This window comes from Anguilla anguilla, chromosome 6, assembly GCF_013347855.1.
Source record: "Anguilla anguilla isolate fAngAng1 chromosome 6, fAngAng1.pri, whole genome shotgun sequence".
Lineage (NCBI taxonomy): Eukaryota > Metazoa > Chordata > Actinopteri > Anguilliformes > Anguillidae > Anguilla > Anguilla anguilla.
This window is the reverse complement of record NC_049206.1, coordinates 6097915-6115692: the sequence shown is the minus strand read 5'-3', so window position 1 is coordinate 6115692 and position 17778 is coordinate 6097915. Positions and strand designations below refer to the sequence as shown.

At 49.0% G+C, this 17778-nt stretch overlaps 1 protein-coding gene across 3 annotated transcripts in view; it reads left to right on the top strand.

Annotated features, from left to right (window-relative positions):
* Positions 1 to 6073: 6073 nt before the first annotated feature.
* The window catches only part of eif4g1a (eukaryotic translation initiation factor 4 gamma, 1a), a 23426-nt gene continuing 11721 nt past the window's right edge, over positions 6074 to 17778 (top strand). The window contains exons 1-12 of one of the 3 annotated variants that reach the window (XM_035421603.1): positions 6074 to 6136; positions 6215 to 6299; positions 6419 to 6502; positions 7286 to 7465; positions 8174 to 8264; positions 8949 to 9076; positions 12292 to 12384; positions 13801 to 13900; positions 14132 to 14839; positions 15940 to 16034; positions 17070 to 17400; positions 17624 to 17757. In XM_035421603.1, coding sequence (XP_035277494.1) covers positions 6246 to 6299; positions 6419 to 6502; positions 7286 to 7465; positions 8174 to 8264; positions 8949 to 9076; positions 12292 to 12384; positions 13801 to 13900; positions 14132 to 14839; positions 15940 to 16034; positions 17070 to 17400; positions 17624 to 17757 — 1998 coding nt within the window. In that variant the 5' untranslated portion in view covers positions 6074 to 6136; positions 6215 to 6245. Of the gene's footprint in view, positions 6137 to 6214; positions 6300 to 6418; positions 6503 to 7285; positions 7466 to 8173; positions 8265 to 8948; positions 9077 to 11317; positions 11678 to 12291; positions 12385 to 13800; positions 13901 to 14131; positions 14840 to 15939; positions 16035 to 17069; positions 17401 to 17623; positions 17758 to 17778 lie in introns of those variants that run through there. The other 2 variants (XM_035421605.1, XM_035421604.1) reach the window with 2 other exon arrangements.

The window sequence follows — 17778 nt, the reverse complement described above, 5'->3', positions numbered from 1 at the left end:
TCTGGCGTGGCTTTGTTCATTGGGGAGACTGCTTCTTCAACTTAATTTTCCTTAGCTGTGGAATAAATTTACATTGTGCCTCAAGAATAACCCTTTAAAACCTGCCACACTTTTCATTCAGTCTTGCAATCAAGAAGCTGCTCGTATCTTGTTAAAATCGGCTAGTTTCAAATAAATAAATCTGGACTTCGAGGAGGCCCTGTTAATTTGCCAAAATATATCTAGGAAAAAAAGCAGAATGATCAATTTCCCCAAGTGGCTCGATTATCTCTATGCTGCAAGTTGCATAGCACCAGATCCAGAATTGACTGACTTGTAGGCTGACTGACATATTGTGCCAAAAAATGTCATTTATTACATCTAAAGATTCTTCCTCACATTTTCCTTGCTGTCATCAATTCCCAATTAATGATGGGCTAATTGAAGTCACTCATAATAATAGTCTCACCTTCCTGACAAGCCTGTTCCGTTTCCAAAAAGCATTGATTTCAGACTACTGTCTGAAGCTGGCAGCCAGAAACACATGTCTATAGTAAGACCCCTTTCATGTTCCTATATGAGCTTAATCCAAATATCCTCACCAGACATGAGTTGGCCAGTTTCTGGAATTTCTTGCACATTAAGATTTTCTTTTACATAGAGAGCTATACCCCACCTCTCTTATTGTATCTATCCTTCCTGGTGAGTTTGTACCCCTCTATATTATACCCTCTATATTGTATTCATCCCCATCCTCATAGCCCCCACTATTCATAGCACCATCGTTCCAAAAATGATTCATTTGTAATTCTAGCATTTCAACAAAGACATTTCAGATTACTACTTCCACATATCCTCTCCCGTTCCTGCTGTCCCAAGCCAAACTTAGTAAAATTTTGCGTTAAGATTTTATTGGTGTTCACACTGTAATAGGTCACTGTGGCAAACAAGCCTGCCACAGGCCACCGAAGTGGCTTTCCAAGGGGCCCTCCAGCACAGAGACACAGGGAGATGATGTTCAAACAGTCCAGATTTATTTACGAGGGTTGGCAAGATGTTACAGCCAAAGTGAGCAGATGTAAAACAGTCATGACAGAGGCTCCGCTTTGTGTGAGTGGGGCTGGCCGATTTAACCTGTGCGCACTGATTACCTCACTACGCACAGGTGCAGCCACTCCTGCTCCCGGGTCCAATTAGCCTGGCCAATTATCTAATTCTTAACCAATTATCCAATTGGCCAGGTCTAATTAGCTTGACCAAGGGCAGGTGTGGCTGCTTAAACCAGCCATCCCCACACCACAGTCACCTTGACAGCTTCCATATTACAATATATTCAATTTCTGATACAGAGCATTATAGCTCAAGATAACTGCAGGGGTGCAGTTTCTATGAATTTTCAACTGTTCCTTTCAAACAGTGAAAAGTTATATTTTATTTGATCACCACTGACCTCAGTAGAACTACAGTACTGCACTCACAGAACTGGGACTGTCTGGTCAGGCGCTCCTGTGGATCCGCCTGGATTTCCAGGACTAGCAGTGAGGAGGGGGTGGTGGTAATTTAAGTCTAAGTATTTTACAAACGTTTCTTTAAAAAAAAAAAAAAAAAAGAATTTTTTATGTTCTTCTTGAACCTCTCCTCATCTTTTGCTGCCATTACCGTGTGTGACACTAAGTTTACATGCTGTGTAAATGCTTGCTTTTGTGTCCATGGTGGACTCTAGTGCCCTCTGGTGACTGATTCTCGTAGTGCAGGAGTGAACTGGGCACCGAGGGCTGTCTTCATGTCAACTTCTGGCCATAATTACTCAATTAGCCCGAGCAGTTTTGCCGACTTAAATTTGAGCTCCATTTCTTGATAAGTGCATGAATGACAGCCTAAGATCGTTCTTGCGTCCCTATATGAGGTGTTTTTACTGTGCTATAATCTACGTGTGAACCAGTGTTGGTGTATATGGCCAATTAGCTCAATTAGTCAGTAGAATTGTTTGAAACAAAAACCTACATACACACCGGTCCTCCAGGACTGGAACTGCCCACCTCTGGCCTGGGTGTAGGCTGGAACCAGTGGTCTAGGACAGGTGTACTCAACTCCAGTCCTGGACAGTAAGTCTGTGTGCAGTTTTTTTTGTTTTCTGCACTGTATGTATTATCGGATGAAAAACCAGTTTTCAACGTACAAAAATGCCGAATTACTCACACATACAAAGCACTATCTATAAGTCATTACTTCAAATCTAGGCCTGCCATTAAAAGTATTGATATCAAAATTGTGCAAAGTTACATGGAACAATATTAGCTATCATAGCTCACTCAAATTACATAAGCTGTATTCCAAAGCAATGCTACCCAATGTTTTCTAAATTCTTTCAAGTCACTTGGCCCTGTGTTGTTTTAATCTTACCATCTGAAAACAATGTTGTCATTCAAACTTTGTGTCACATCAAAGTCTCTAATTTAAAAAAAAATTACCTCATGCAAGGCATTTAAATGAATGTATGAAACTGCTGGTCAATACCTAAAGAAAGGATATTCCTCCAGAAAGGATATGTTTATACTTTGTTGTCAAGTTCCATTTTACAAAATATACAAGTCCTTGTATAGTTTCAACTTCACATAAATACTGATTGTAAAATAAATACTGTACATACATACATACAGACATATATGCAATACTTCGTTCTCCCTATGACGACATTTCCCTAGGAGCACGTAACATTCACATTTGTAAACAGACATTTATACCAAGAAACATACAATCATCCACACTATGGAAGGGGGTGTAGCCTATATTTATGTAAATACATAAATACACATACACACAAAAATTATACATATTGAGGCCTATTAAATAAATATAGAATCTTACAAACCTATCCATTAGCATTTCTTTGGAATACAGCTTGTGTAATTTGTGTGAGTTAAGAGCCAATATTGTTTCATGTAACTTGGCACAAGTTTGATAGCAATACTTTTAATGGCAGGCCTAGATTTGAAGCAATGACTTATAGACAGTGCTTTGTATGTGTAAGTAACCTGGCGTTTTTGTACGTTGAAAACTTGTTTTTCATCAGTTAATACTATACGTTATCGATGGGTGGCCAAAGGAGGAGATAATGACGTAATTAACCCGGAAATGGCCATGCGGCTCCCGTAAAGACAGCCTGCCTGTGCTTCGATGATTAACGATGAAAAAGGAGCACTACTATGGCTCCCTAGTAGTAGACCCTCCAAAATTGTGAAGGGTGCGCACTGCTCGCAGTCCATCCGCATCCATCCACGCTTTGCACATGCAACCCAAGTGCTACGGTTCAAGCCGTGGACACGTGCTATGTCAATAATCCTTTCCCAAAAGCCGTATCGGTCAAGTTTTTGTTATTTTTATTGTTTGTTTTGCACATTGCAAGGGATTTAACGATTGAGCTAAACTTGACAGTTCTCACCCTGACCAGTCAATTTATATGGGGGCGTCCCCTTACCCTTTGGAAATTTGAGGACATGCTGCTTTTCAAAGTGAACTGAACTAAAGAAACTGGCGAAAAGGAGATGGCTAGCTAGCTCGCTAACTATATACAAAAACGTAAGCCCTATTCTCGCTACATTCTTCATAGCTTCCGTTAAATTCTGGTAAGCATCATCAAGTTAAATTGATTGCTAATTAGTTCATTATTCGCACTGCCTGTTTTAACTACATTTAATCTGTTCGTTTTTAAATGGGCAGGTTGAACAACTATTTGGACCTAGTTATTTAAACTGGGTGGTTGCCTGTGGTTGCCTGTTTGACCGCAGAGAAGGTTGGCAAGCTAGCTAACCACCCAGACAGTTTTCTGCCAGCAAGTTAGCTTGTTACGGAGCTGAATGAATCACTTCTTGCTAGACTAGCAACGTCCTTCGCTTTTTGTTTGTGGTTACATAGATTAATATTCATATTGTCTGTCTACGATTATGAGTAGCCTATGTTAAAGTAGCTTCACCTAGCAGTCACCCGCTCGCTGGTCAGTTATCGTGCCAGGAGAGACGTGGTTTAGGCTACTTGCAGAGCAGGTAGCGGCTAACATTGGATAATGAATTACAAGGCCCTTCACTCCATCATAGTATTTACGTCCGGTATGACCAATAAACCGGTATAGTTTATTTACGACTTGTTCTTACATTTCTGTATTACCACGGTACAATTTTGAAGTGTACCAAAAAGGTAACTCCGAGCAATTAAGTTGTTACAGCTACCGTTAGCTGCAGTTTCATATTAGCTACTTACAGCTTTAAAATCACCATCACCGCCCAAAATTGAAGAAAAACGGACGGACTGCTTAGGCCCATTGTGATAACATTTGTGCCCTGTAATCCCATGGAGGCTGAGCTTTAATAGGTTTACGGTGACTGTAAGACTAGAGCCACACTTTGAGAATATAAATTTATTTAAATATTATGCAAAATTCATGGTTTATCATTTCTAGTCATTGTATAAGACATAGGTAATGTATGAAATGTACAAAAACAAATGCATGTATATTGATGCTGCTTTTAATATAGTGACTGGTGTCATGTAAAGTAGAGTAATTCGCAGGGTAGTCGGGCAGAGCTGCGTTAGGCACGGGAGCACAGTTTTTCTACTAACTGTGGTGGCATTCCGTTTCAAAATAAACCACAAACGAGCTGTAGCCACAGTAGTCTGACGCGAATGGCAGGAGATGTAATCCAGTTTGAATACGTGTGACACAATGTAATTTAAACCTTACAATTTCAGTAAACGTATTCAAACTGGATTACATCTGTCATTCGCGTCAGACTAAAGTTGCTGTGCCTACAGCTCGTTTGTGGCTTATTTTGAACTACAGTGACTTGTGTTGTCAACTTTTAGTTGCTTTTAGAAAATGAGGGGTATTTTGTGAACCTTTCAAGCAAGTCGCTGGCACTCACGACGATTTGACTGTTATCTTGAAGGAATACGATAAGTAAATAAAATTCTCATATTCGCCTGAAATATGATGCTGACGCTTTAGCTAATAGTACTGAATGACACATGTCAACGTACAATATTTGTTGGTGTTTGGTCGCGAACGATTCATTCTCGGGAGTAATGATTATTTTTTTTCAGTTGAGTCGCTCATTTAACTCGTTCGATTGGCCGAACTGATCCGCCTACATCACGCTCAGCTTCCAACCAACGTGTTGTTTAACATGATAATTTATTGCATTGTGCAAAAGAATTTAAATGACCCGATGTCGCAGGACATAACATTGTAAAACCTAAAGTAAACCCATCAGCTGCTGATTGTCTAAACTCGTGTTTTATGATTGAACGAATGGACGAACATTATCTCGTTGTGTTTGCTATAAGAACGGTGTTTTGCAATGGTTTGCCTCTCATGGGCCAAGTTAATCTCTCACGTGAAAGAATGGCTATCTCTACTACACTGAATGAACGAGACTGGATCAAGAGAATTAACCGAAAGATTCGCTCTCTTCACCGAAGGAGTCAGGAAAAATGATTGAAGTTCCCATCACCATGTAGTGCCGCTCAAGACAGATTAGGCGTAGGTACAGCTCTTGCTGTATTTACGTCGTGCAAGTGTAGCTATTTAAATTAGCTGTCCCATTCGACATTCCTGGCTAACGCCGTGTCACTGCCTTCTTCCACACGACCCCTCCCCTGATCGTTGGCATGGTCTGCAGGCCAGCCATCAGTTGAGCGATTAAGCGATTGATTTTTGCTTCCCAAGGATGGTGACTTCTCTTCTTGGTGCCGTCACGTGATTGGCTCCTCTGTTCCTGCTCTTAGGCTGGTTTTTGACATCACCATTGGTTGTCATTGCATGGTTTGTTGTAGCATTTTATTGATTTATTTATTGCGGTGCGTGCATATGTGTTTGGGCAGGGCAGGTATTTCACACAAACATAAACACACACTCACGCACATGCACACAAAGTCATGTTTTCTTCAGAGCGTCAGTTTGGCCCTTGGTATAACGTATAACTGTGTGATGTGAAGTGGGGAAAATGGGTCATTCATCTGTTCTTTTCTGTTTCCCCACCCCATATCTCTCTCTCACTCTCACTCTCTCACTGCGGTAGAGACCTCCACACTGCCACACCCCCCCCCCCCCCCCCCCCCGGACCATCTCCCCAACACAAGGTAGACTCATCCTGTCGCACAGGTAGTTGTCTTTCTCTCTCTCTCTCTCTCTCTCTCTTTGGTTCCGTCACCCTTCCTTCTTCCTCACATTTCTCTGCAGGTCTGTGACACTCCATACCCGGCCAGATGAAATGAACAAAGCCCCTCAGCCAATAGCTGCACCCCCCTCCCCCAGACTCCCTCCGGTAACTTCCACAGCCCCATTTTTTTTTCTTCCCTTAACAATCATGGTTTATTGTGTAATAATAATTTTAAAAAACCAAATACTTCTCCACCGCCCCCCCCCCATCCCAAACCTCTCCAGGCCACATTTCCTCTGGGTCAGCCCCCCAGCGTTGTCTTTGGAACCCCACCACCCCAGATGAACACAGTGCCCCCACCCCGCCAGGTATGCCTCCTGTTTAGGTACTGGTGCATTAAATGACTCACTTCGAGCAGTAGAAGATGAATCAGTTCCCCTGCATGCAGTCAGTAGCACGAATCCTTCCTGTTCACCTTTTCTTATTTTCTTTACAGAAGCATTGTCCCCCTCTCTCTGTCCCTCTCTCTCTTTCCCCCTCTCTCTCTCTTTTCCCTTTCTTCTGTTTGTCCTCGTCTATGCACTGAAGTGCTTTGCCTCCTGCACTGCTGCTGAGAACTGAAGAGCACTCTAGTGTATCCCAGTGTCTGTGTGGGTCTGACCCTTGACCTATGACTGCCAAACCTCTGTCTCTCTCCTGCTGTCCTAGTTCTGTGGGGCCTCGTGCTTTAAACCAACAGGTACTGAAGCATCCTTGCTGGGGAGAGGGGAGGGTTCAGGGGTGATTATAAAAATGGCAGGCCGTTGCCTTTACCTTAATGGATGTCAGTGGTGTTGTGTGTGTGTGGCTTCATTTGCACAAACAGTTTCTCCTGCTTTCTTGCTGTCTCTCTCGTTTGCTGTGCTACTGAGGGGGGGGGGGGGGTAGCGGCGACTCAGGTCTCTGCAAGTAATGGCTCCCCCTTCTGGCTTTCAGCCTTGCTTCCATCTCCTCCTTCCCCGTCCTCTCCTCCACAGGCCTGCTGTCAGAAACTGTGTGTGTGCGTGTGTGCATGTGCGTGCGCATGCGTGCATGCATATTCCAATGAAATGGTAATGATGACAGTCTATAAACCAGCCCCCCCCCACACACACACACACACACATCTGCAGTCGTACTACCAGCCCCGCCCTGGTTTGCCTGGCTCCACCCCCCGCCAGCTCGGCAGCACACCCCGCCCTGTGGCACCCACGCACCTCTACCAGGCCGGCACTCCGATGATGCTGATCTCCCAGCAGCAGCTGCCATTCGCCAATCCGCAGAGCCCCGCCTACTTCATTCCACCTGGACAGGTAGCTCCGCCACCCCCTTCCGGGCCCACGCCGCGGTCACAGCGTCACTGGGCCAAAACTCAGCGCTGTCCCGCCGTGTTCCTGGAGATCGAACGGACCTGTAGGCTTTCACACCAACCCTAACAGAACACGCCTCATTCAACAACTAGAGCACTTTTTGAGCTGCCAGTTAGTAGAATCAGGTATGCTGAATTAGGGTTGAAATGAAAACCTGCAGAACGGTAGATTTCCAGGAATAGGGTTGGGCAGCCCTGCACAAAAAAAAATACTTCTGACTACTGATCAATATATCCCAATCACAAGATGAATTTCCCATCTTTATTATAAGAAAATTTTTTTCTCATCGTCATGTTATGTTATTGGGGGAGGGGGGTTATTTGGCTTGTTTTGTAATATTGAGTGGTTTTAACACCCCACACCCCCCCCCCCCCACTCATAAAGTACACCCTTGGTGTTGTGACGTATGCTTTGTAAAATTCTGTGTGCATTTTTATGTGATTAGACTCTTCTTGCCAGCCACGGGAAACAAGTCATTGCTGCATATTCTTTTTTTAAATGTTAACTAATTTGCATTTATCATAGACTAGCTGCATTAGGGGGTGCTTACCTGACCTGTCGTGATGAGAAGAATTTGCTGCAGAAGTATCATTTAACAGTGTTTCTGAACTAACAGCAATATCTGAAATATAAGCATAACCATCTTTGCAGTGCCGGCCCACATACGTGACCCCGCCTCAGCAGTACCCCATGGCCAGTGGAATCCCTGGATTCTACCCCGGGACCAGCCCTGCAAAATATGGTAACAATTCATCATTTAGCCAGGTTTTTCTAAAAACATGTAATGAAACCAATGCTCGGTCCTTACATCCTTACATGCATTTAGCAAACCAAAACTGGACCTTTTTTGTGTGCCTGTGTGTGTGTGTGTGTGTGTGTACGTGCGTGTGTGCGTATGTATATATGTGTGTGTGTGCGTATGTTTGTGTGTGTGTGCGTGTGTTTCTGTGAGTGTGAATGTGTGTGTGTGAGTGTGCGCGTGAGTGCGCGTGCGCATGCGTTCGTGTGAATGTGTGTGTGTGTGCATGTGCGTGTGCACGTATGAGTGCGCGTGAGTGTGCGTGTGTGTGTGTGTGTGTGCATGCATGTATGTGTGAGTATGAGTGTGCGTGCGTGTTTGTGTGTGTGTGTGTGTGTGTGTGAGTGAGTGAGTGAGTGAGTGAGTGAGTGAGTGAGTGAGTGAGTGAGTGAGTGAGAGAGTGAGTGCGTGTGTGCGTGCGTGGGTGAGTGAGTGAGTGTGAGTGTGAATGTGAATGTGCGTGTGTGATTGCGTGCGTGTGTGAGTGAGTGTGTGTGCGTGTGTGAAAGGCAGAACAGAGAGGAGGGCTTATTAGGTTCACAGGTTTACATTTGTTCCTCTGTTCTGTAGGCAGTCCCTCCCAACCCATCTTTGGGCTGACAGTTGTTTTTGTCCCCCCCCCCAAAGCAGGAACGTATTACCCAGCACAGCCACAGTACCCTCCCACTGTTGCCGCTGCGTCCGTCATCTTAAGCTCCGCCCAGCCACAGCCCACGCCACAGCTGCAAGTCCAGTCTATGAGGGGGCGACCGCAGGTACTGCCCAGCAGGTCTCACCTGCCTTTACCTGTCTGTCTGCTCACCTGTTACACCTGAGTCTGCCTTTACCTGTCTGTCTGCTCACCTGTTACACCTGAGTCTGCTTTTACCTGTCTGTCTGCTCACCTGTTACACCTGAGTCTGCCTTTACCTGTCTGTCTGCTCACCTGTTACACCTGAGTCTGCCTTTACCTGTCTGTCTGCTCACCTGTTACACCTGAGTCTGCCTTTACCTGTCTGTCTGCTCACCTGTTACACCTGAGTCTGCCTTTACCTGTCTGTCTGCTCACCTGTTACACCTGAGTCTGCCTTTACCTGTCTGTCTGCTCACCGGTTACACCTGAGTCTGCTTTTACCTGTCTGTCTGCTCACCTGTTACACCTGAGTCTGCCTTTACCTGTGTCTGCTCCCCTGTTACACCTGAGTTTGCCTTTACCTGTCTGTCTGCTCACCTGTTACACCTGAGTCTGCCTTTACCTGTCTGTCTGCTCACCGGTTACACCTGAGTCTGCCTTTACCTGTCTGTCTGCTCACCTGTTACACCTGAGTCTGCCTTTACCTGTCTGTCTGCTCACCTGTTACACCTGAGTCTGCCTTTACCTGTCTGTCTGCTCACCTGTTACACCTGAGTCTGCCTTTACCTGTCTGTCTGCTCACCTGTTACACCTGAGTCTGCCTTTACCTGTGTCTGGTCTCCTGTTACACCTGAGTCTGCCTTTACCTGTCTGTCTGCTCACCTGTTACACCTGAGTCTGCCTTTACCTGTCTGTCTGCTCACCTGTTACACCTGAGTCTGCCTTTACCTGTCTGTCTGCTCACCTGTTACACCTGAGTCTGCCTTTACCTGTGTCTGGTCTCCTGTTGCACCGGAGTTTCTTGCTAGCCTGTAACCTGTCTCACCTGAGTCTGTCTGTCTGTCTGTTGGATGTGCATTGTTGATGGAAATGCACCAATCAAATCAAAATTAATTGTTGCTAGCGGACTAAGTTCGGATTAACTTTTTTGTTGCTTCTAATTCTGAAAACTTCTAGTTACATAATTTTGGAGGTAACTGTCATACACACAGTACTTCAGTTGTACCTCCTGGAGATGCTTGTGGAGCACTTGTAAATCTTTCTCCTCTGCTCTGATTGGAGGCTGGCGCCTCCTCTGCTCTGATTGGAGCCGGCTCCTCCTCTGCTCTGATTGGAGGCCGGCACCTCCTCTGCACTGATTGGAGACTGGCTCCTCCTCTGCTCTGATTGGAGACTGGCTCCTCCTCTGCTCTGATTGGAGGCTGGCTCCTCTTGTGCCCTGATTGGAGGCCGGCACCTCCTCTGCTCTGAATGGAGGAGGCTGGCTCCTCCTCTGCTCTGATTGGAGGCTGGCTCCTCTTGTGCCCTGATTGGAGGCCAGCACCTCCTCTGCTCTGAATGGAGGAGACTGGCTCCTCCTCTGCTCTGATTGGAGGCTGGCTCCTCTTGTGCTCTGATTGGAGGCCGGCTCCTCCTCTGCTCTGAATGGAGGAGGCTGGCTCCTCCTCTGCTCTGATTGGAGGCTGGCTCCTCCTCTGCTCTGATTGGGGGGGGGGGGGGGGCAGAGAAAAAGAAGACCTGCTTCACTTTATCCCGTCTTTCCAGTGAGGGAGGGGAAGAGTTATTTATTATTATTATTGTTATTATTATTATTATTATGGCTCAGGTGGACATTTTACAGGTGGACATTTTACATTTAGTATTGGTAATGTGTAGTTCTTGCGCATGAAAGAGAGAGAGAGAGAGAGAGAGAGAGAGAGTTATGGCTAATGGGTTTGACCAGCTGTGCGGTCTGTTAAGTATTTTGGAGACCGTGCATGCATGCGTGTGGGGTGAGAGACATGCTGTCTCTACTGAACGCTCTGAACTCCAGTCACCCCCTCCCTCCCCCACCCTGCCCCACACCCACCCCTCTTCATGCTGTGCTGGCAGTTGGCTGCTGGGGGGTGGGGGTGGAGGAACAGCCAGGGGGCGGGGAAGTGTAGGACATGTCAGCACACAGCCCAGCTCCACGTGGCTTTCACCCCCCCCTCCCCGTCGCGCCCCCCCTTCCCCCTCCACTGCCCCCTCCCCCCTCTCCCCCCCTCCCGGAAGCAGATGAGCTCAGGGCACCGGCTGCTGCTGCTGTGGCAGAACCAGCACCCCCCCCCCCACCCCCCACCCCCCACCCCCCAACTGGGGCTGGAGCGAGAGAGTACGAGAAACTGAGAGAAGGAAAGAGAGGGAGAGAACTGAAGCTACCTGTGAGGAGAGGAAGCAAAAGGAGAGAGAGAGAGAGAGAAGGGAAGGGAGAAAAAGTTTTTCTTTTTCTTCTTTTTTTTTTCTTCTTAAGTTTGTCGGTTAGCAAAGCCCTGCCCCCCCTCGTCTGTGGTGCGCTTCTTGGTGGGAGGGAGCGCATTCCAACACTCCTGCTCAGCCAGGGAGAGAGAGGCCCCCGCAGCCCAGCCAGCCTGAAACTCTGCCCAGCCTGTAGCTCAGGCGGCCGGGCTGGAGCCGTACTCTAGACCCAGGATGAGAGAGGCCTGCTCCTTTGGGCTGTCTGCTCGCATGTTTACCCTACTCTCTGCTGCCAGGGCTTTTGCAGGTAAGACTGAGGTCTGTGTGTGTGCGTGTGTGTGCGTGTGTGTGTGTGTGTGTGTGTGTGTGTGTGTCCGTGCGCATGCACGCACGCAAGTGTCCGTGTCCACCAGTGCCTGTCACTCACAACAGACCATTACAGGCAGAATTCTGTGGGCTGCAGGCGGGTGAATTTTGCCGTTTACCTTGTTTTTACCAGATGGCATGTCTGTGTGCGTGTGCTTGCGTGCGCGCGCGCGTGTGTGTGTGTGTGTGTGAGAGAGAGAGAGAAATCTCTGGAATGGTGCGTAGTTTTATGGCCTGGTTGTCAGTTGCCTGTCGCGTGGCCCAGACTGTTGTAGCGTGTGCTTTCGAACGTTTGTTATGTCCTCTCGTGAGGGTTTGGAGAACCTGGAACTAATAAAAACTGCCCCTTTCTCCCCTTCTGAATGTAGCCCAATGAATCCGGACCCTCTTCTCTTTTTGCTATCTCTGTCTCTTCTCTCTGCTTTCCTCCCTCTATCTCTCGCCTTGCTCTCTTTCACCCTCTCTTGTTCTCTCTCTCTCTCTCTCTCTCTCCATCTCTGTGCGTTCGCCCCACAGTGTAAGGGCTCTGACCCCACAACCTTCTGTCACACGCAGATTAGAATACGCGACCCCAATCAGGGTGGCCGCGACATCACAGAGGAGATCATGTCAGGCGGCAGGACCACCCCAACGCCGACCCCCCCGCCGGTAAGCTACGTTAGCGAACATTAGCTTTAGTTAGCTTTTCGTTAGCTTTGCAAGCTAGTATTAGCTTATGCTAACTTTACTAGCTGATCGCAGTGCAAGCACCCTGAGTACCTGCTACCCACTCTAAAGCCCCTTTCACACAGCTAATACCGCATCTGAGCCGCCTCTGATGCGGAAACAGGTTCCCTTTCCCACAGAATTTGTAATGCGGCATTCAAGCCGTCTTTACCTTTCACACACAGTGGAACTCAACTCTCGTGAATGAATTGTTTACGTTCCCATACCATAGTAACACACTTGATGTAGACCCAAAGCTATAACGTCACTTGTTATTTATTTTCGTTGCAATCTTCTTGTAATTGTCCGGCAAAACAAAAAACAATCAAACAAACAAACATGTTACGTTTTTAAGTGCAAGTGGTCGCATTTTGTTTGTTATTAGTTTTCGCGTTCTCAGAGCTTTTACAGTGTATCAGCTCCACCAGCCGCTCATATACCATCGAGTCTCTCACTGTACCTTCCAGTTGGAAGGCAATTTCTTCCTCGCTTCTCAACTGTAATATTTCCACTTTTTTTTTGTGGGTCCAGGTTTTTTCCTCCGTATGCCATTTTTTCGGTTGAGAGACAGGCGCGCGTGAACGCGGGTCTGTAACGCAAATCGAACGCCGCCCAGAAAGCAGTCGTCGATGCTGCTTTCCGTTCCCACAGGAAAAATGCAGTAGTCGAGCCGCCTCGAAAACACCGGGAGAGGCGTTTTCGATGCGGCGTTTTAAAAGCCGTCGCGCCGTGCTCACGCAGACACAAGCGCGGTATCGAAGCCGTCTCGAAAACTCCTTTTTTCTTCTGTGTGAAAGGGGGGTAAGTGTCGTTCTCTTTGTTGCCACCAACGTGCTCTGTGATTGGAGGAGCTCCGCTCTCTTTCCTACGTCTGGGTTGGCTGGTCTGGTCTTTATTTCGTTGTCTCTGGACAAGCGCAAAAAACTAAGGAAGCGAATTTTAGCTCGTTAAGCTAACTTTAGCTAATGTTAGCTTGATTTAGTTTATTTTGGGTTCTCTAGCTAACGGGTCTTTGTTAATTCGCACTTGTCCTATAGATGATAAATGAAGTCAGGATGAGACCAGCTACCCTGCTGGTAGGACACAGAGCTGAGCTGCACCAATCACGGAGCACGTTGGTAGCAGCCAATAGAACTGATTTTGACCTGCTCTCTTGGGACAGTACTTTCCCCAGATGTTTTAGTGTGAATTGGTGTTGTGAGTGGTGTCTGGAGTGTTTGCCAAATGCCAAAGCGTAGGCGAACAGCCCCCGTACTGCTGTACCACAGGGTGGCGCTGTTGTCATGAAATAGTTGCTCATTAATGCAGTGAAATGAAGTAAAATTGTCCCCCCCCCCTTCCCTCCCGCTCCCCCTTCAGTGCGGTGTGGGCAGTCCTGAGGGAGACGGGCCAATCCAGGCCAACGGGGTGCGTGAGCCGACCAACCAGCTGAACCAACCAGCTGATGCAGACACACCAGGTGAGTGTGTGTGTGTGTGTGTGTGTGTGTGTGTGTGTGTGTGTGTGTGTGTGTGTGTGTGTGTGTGTGTGTGTGTGTGTGTGTGTGTGTAGCCATGTGTGTGTGTGTGTGTGTGCGCCCATGCGTGTGTGTATGTGTGTGTGTGCCTGTGCAGTTCAGCTGCTCCTGTTTAGGAGCCTGTGGGATTTTTGGACGGGTCACTCTTGACCCTCTGCCGTTTCTGCTTCACAGAGTCTGGAGAAGGTTCCGCGGCCCCAGCCCCTGAGACCTTGCCCCTGCCCCCCACCAGAATCCCCAAGCCCGTCCCCACAGCGCCCCCTGCAGACGAGACTGGCGCCGATGGGGATAATCCGGTCTCCGCCCAGGCGGAGGAGCTCCTTCCACCCGGAGAGACCCCGAAACGCTCGCCCCCTCCATCCCCTACACCCCCCCCATCCCACTCGGCCAGCGACAGCGAGGACGCCCCCCTGCCCGCCCCCGCCCCCGCCCCCGCCGCCTCGCCGGCGGGCGAACGCCCAGTAACCACGGCAACAGGAGAGCAGTTCCCTGTGCCTGAGACAGAGGAGGAGGAGGAGGAGGAGGAAGAGCAGGAGGAGAGCCTGACAGAAAAGCAGCAGGGGGAACCGGCTCGGGCGGTTGTCGATGCCGACCCAGGCCCCGCCCCCAGCCCGGCTCCCGACTCCTCCAGGAGCCCTGCAGCGCCCGCGGACGCGCCTTCCGGACTGAGCAACGGGACCGCCGTGGCCCCCCCGCCCTCCGGGCCCCACGGCCCCCCCGAGGCCCCCTCCTCTCGGCGGCAGGAGCTCCGCCTCCCGAACGGCCTGGGCCCCGTGCCGAGCAGCCCCGTCGTCACGGAAACAACCCCCGCAGACGCACGGACGGGTCCGCACCCTCCCCCAGGGGAAGAGGAGGCCCCTGACAGGACCGCCCCTGTGCAAGGTGAGCACGGTGCCCCTGCTCCCCCCCCCCACCACCCCCCAGCAAATTTAGGAGGGTTAACCTTTCACATACCAACGCTGTTAAGCTACTTCATGCCTTTCAGATGAGTTCACACGCCGCTCAGTTTGATATCACTGGCTCTGTCACTCTGTGCCACCGGGCCACGATTTGCATTTTTTTTGGGGATTAGCAGGCTTGCAAATCGAGCCGCTGTTTTAATTTGAATTTTTATGGAAGAATGGCACGATGCCTGGCCGCCTGCGACTGATTCGCTTGTCTGAGTTGGGGCAAGCGGTCACGATTCGCACGGCGAGATGGCCTAGCGTGATCCAGTCACACGGATACAGTTGTTAGGTAGCGATACGGCTGGCTAGCGTTAGCTTGGTCTTCTGGATAATTATTCTCTTTGGGCAACGCTTCAGCAGCCAATGGTATCAGGTGCTCATGACACGATGTTCTGGAGGGAATGTATACCTTTTCGCTGACCAAGAAGGAAGCGTTTCGTTCGGCTGCGAAGTTTAACGCAGAACTCGGAACGTACGCGGTCGACGCGGTCCGCCCTGGCGACGTTCGCTTTCACTCTTTTTTTGACGCTCCGTGGTGGTAACCGCGGAGACGGCGGGACCGGCGGCGCGGGTTTTGGTCGGGACGATCCTCTCCTTCCTCTCCGCTCGCCGACGGGCACGGCGCCGAACGGCGGCCGACCGAATCGCGAGGAGGCGGAGGCCGTGGCGGCTTTGGCGGCTTCGGCGAGGCGGCTCACTTGGTTGGTCGGCGGTAGCAGGGGCGTGGCCTCCCGTGACCCCGCCCCCTCTCACGTGACCGCCCCCTCCAGTCCGTGGGCTCACCGTGCGTGGGCGGCAGTGTAGCGCAGTGGGCAAGGTACTGGGCTTGGAACCGAAAGGTCGCAGGTTCGATTCCCGGGTAGGGACACTGCCGATGTACCCTTGAGCAAGGTACCTAACCTGAACTACTTCAGTATATATCCAGCTGTAGAAATGGATACAATGTAAAATGCTGTGTAAAAGTTGTGTAAGTCGCTCTGGATAAGAGCGTCTGCTAAATGCCTGTAATGTAATGTCTCTTCCCCCCCCCCCCAGCCTCAGAGTCCGCGCCCACAGGAAGGAGGAAAGAGGCGCAGGAGGAGCCGAACAGGGAGGAGCAGATGGGAGGCGTCCTGGAGGCCTTTAAAGAGGTGCAGGGGTGCAGGGGTGCTGTGTGTTAGAGGGCAAGGCTGTAGATGAATTATAATAGTGATAATAAGTATTACTTTTATTATTACTACTGTTACTATTATCAATATTGTTGTCAATTGTGATACTGCTTACTGTTTTTACTTTAAGTGTTATTATTGTTTTATTATTGCTGTTATAGTGATTAGTACTATCTATTATGTTATTTTCGTTGATACTGTCCATGTTGATTGTTGAATGACATTTTAAAATTTTTTATAAAATTTACAAAATTTTTGGTTACGCTGACCTATAAAACACTATTCCAAAAGCGAAGTTAGATATGTTATACGTCGTTAGAAAGCTTATACTCTCACCTAGTGAATAAATGATTTGTCAATCAAGCCAGACTGTACTAAAAAGGGCGACAATGCCATAAACAACAGGTGTGGTATTACGCACAGCTCGTTATTTACGAAGGTATCCAGGCATCACAAATGCATGTATATTTCACAAATGTATTGTCCAAGACAATATATGACCACTCAGTCTTAAAAGGAACGTCTCTACACTTAAAACCAATGGTAAGGATGTATATTTATTCAATATTTAGTCGCAGATATTGACTGTAGAATTTGCTAGTTAACGTGACTCTCTCTTGCTGTTGTGGTATTTAAAAATGGCGGTTGCTGCCGGTGAACAAACTGAACATGGGATGAGTCTGACGTGTTTGTGACGATTTCCATTGACCAATCAACGGTCTGCAGTATCGAATAATACCTTTGGTACCTACCCCAGAGCAGTAGCTAAAATCGGCACGGGTACTTGTGGCCCGGCACGGGTCAGGTGGCAGTGGAGAAAGCAAAACAAAGCGGGAGCACGGATTCCGCCACTGCTCGGTGGTGAAGCGCCATTGGAGCGTTGCTTTGGAAGTGATGAGTGATGCAGTGCTTGAGATCACGTGCTTTGAGCTGAGGCTGTTCTGATGGCGCAAGGCTGTGGTTCGAGGCTGGCTGTCCGTCCCTCTCGCTGACCCCTCCCCTGCCCCTCCCCCCCAGGAGCAGGCAGTGGAGGGTCCTTCTGAGTTGGAGCAGGCCCAAGCAGACGTGCCTCATGACCAGCCTGCCATGCCGACCAGCAAGCACCTCCCTTCCTCGCCCACCAGCGAGCCCAGCCCTGCCACGCCCACCAGCGATCCCAGCCCTGCCACGCCCACCAACGATCCCCGCCCTGCCACGCCCACCAGCGATCCCAGCCCTGCCACGCCCACCTTAGAGCCCCGCCCTACCACGCCCGCTGGGGAGCCAGACGAGGAGGAAAAGCAGGACCCCGGCAGCCTAAAACCCGAGGCCCTCAAGCTTGGAGACCTGAAATATCAGTACAAAAGAGGTAGGGCCACGCCTTCTCTTCGCCACCAAATCCCTTATTCGGCCCAACTCCCTCACAGTGCTTTAAATAATCATCTAACGGCAACATAGCCCTGTTTGAAGTGCTAGCAGGTATCGCATCTCTCTCTCGGCCTCTTTCTCCCTCTGACTCGTGCTCTCTCTCTCTTTCTCTCTCCATCCAAACCCCCCCTGCCCCCGCCCCCGCCCCCGCTTCCCCATCTCAGAACAGTGGAAGCCCATCGACCAGGAGGAGAAGAAGAGGTACGACCGTGAGTTCCTGCTGGGCTTCCAGTTCGCCGGCGTCAGCATGCACAAGCCTGAGGGGCTGCCGCACATCAGCGACGTGGTCCTGGACAAGGTGGGACAAGGGCCGCCCTCT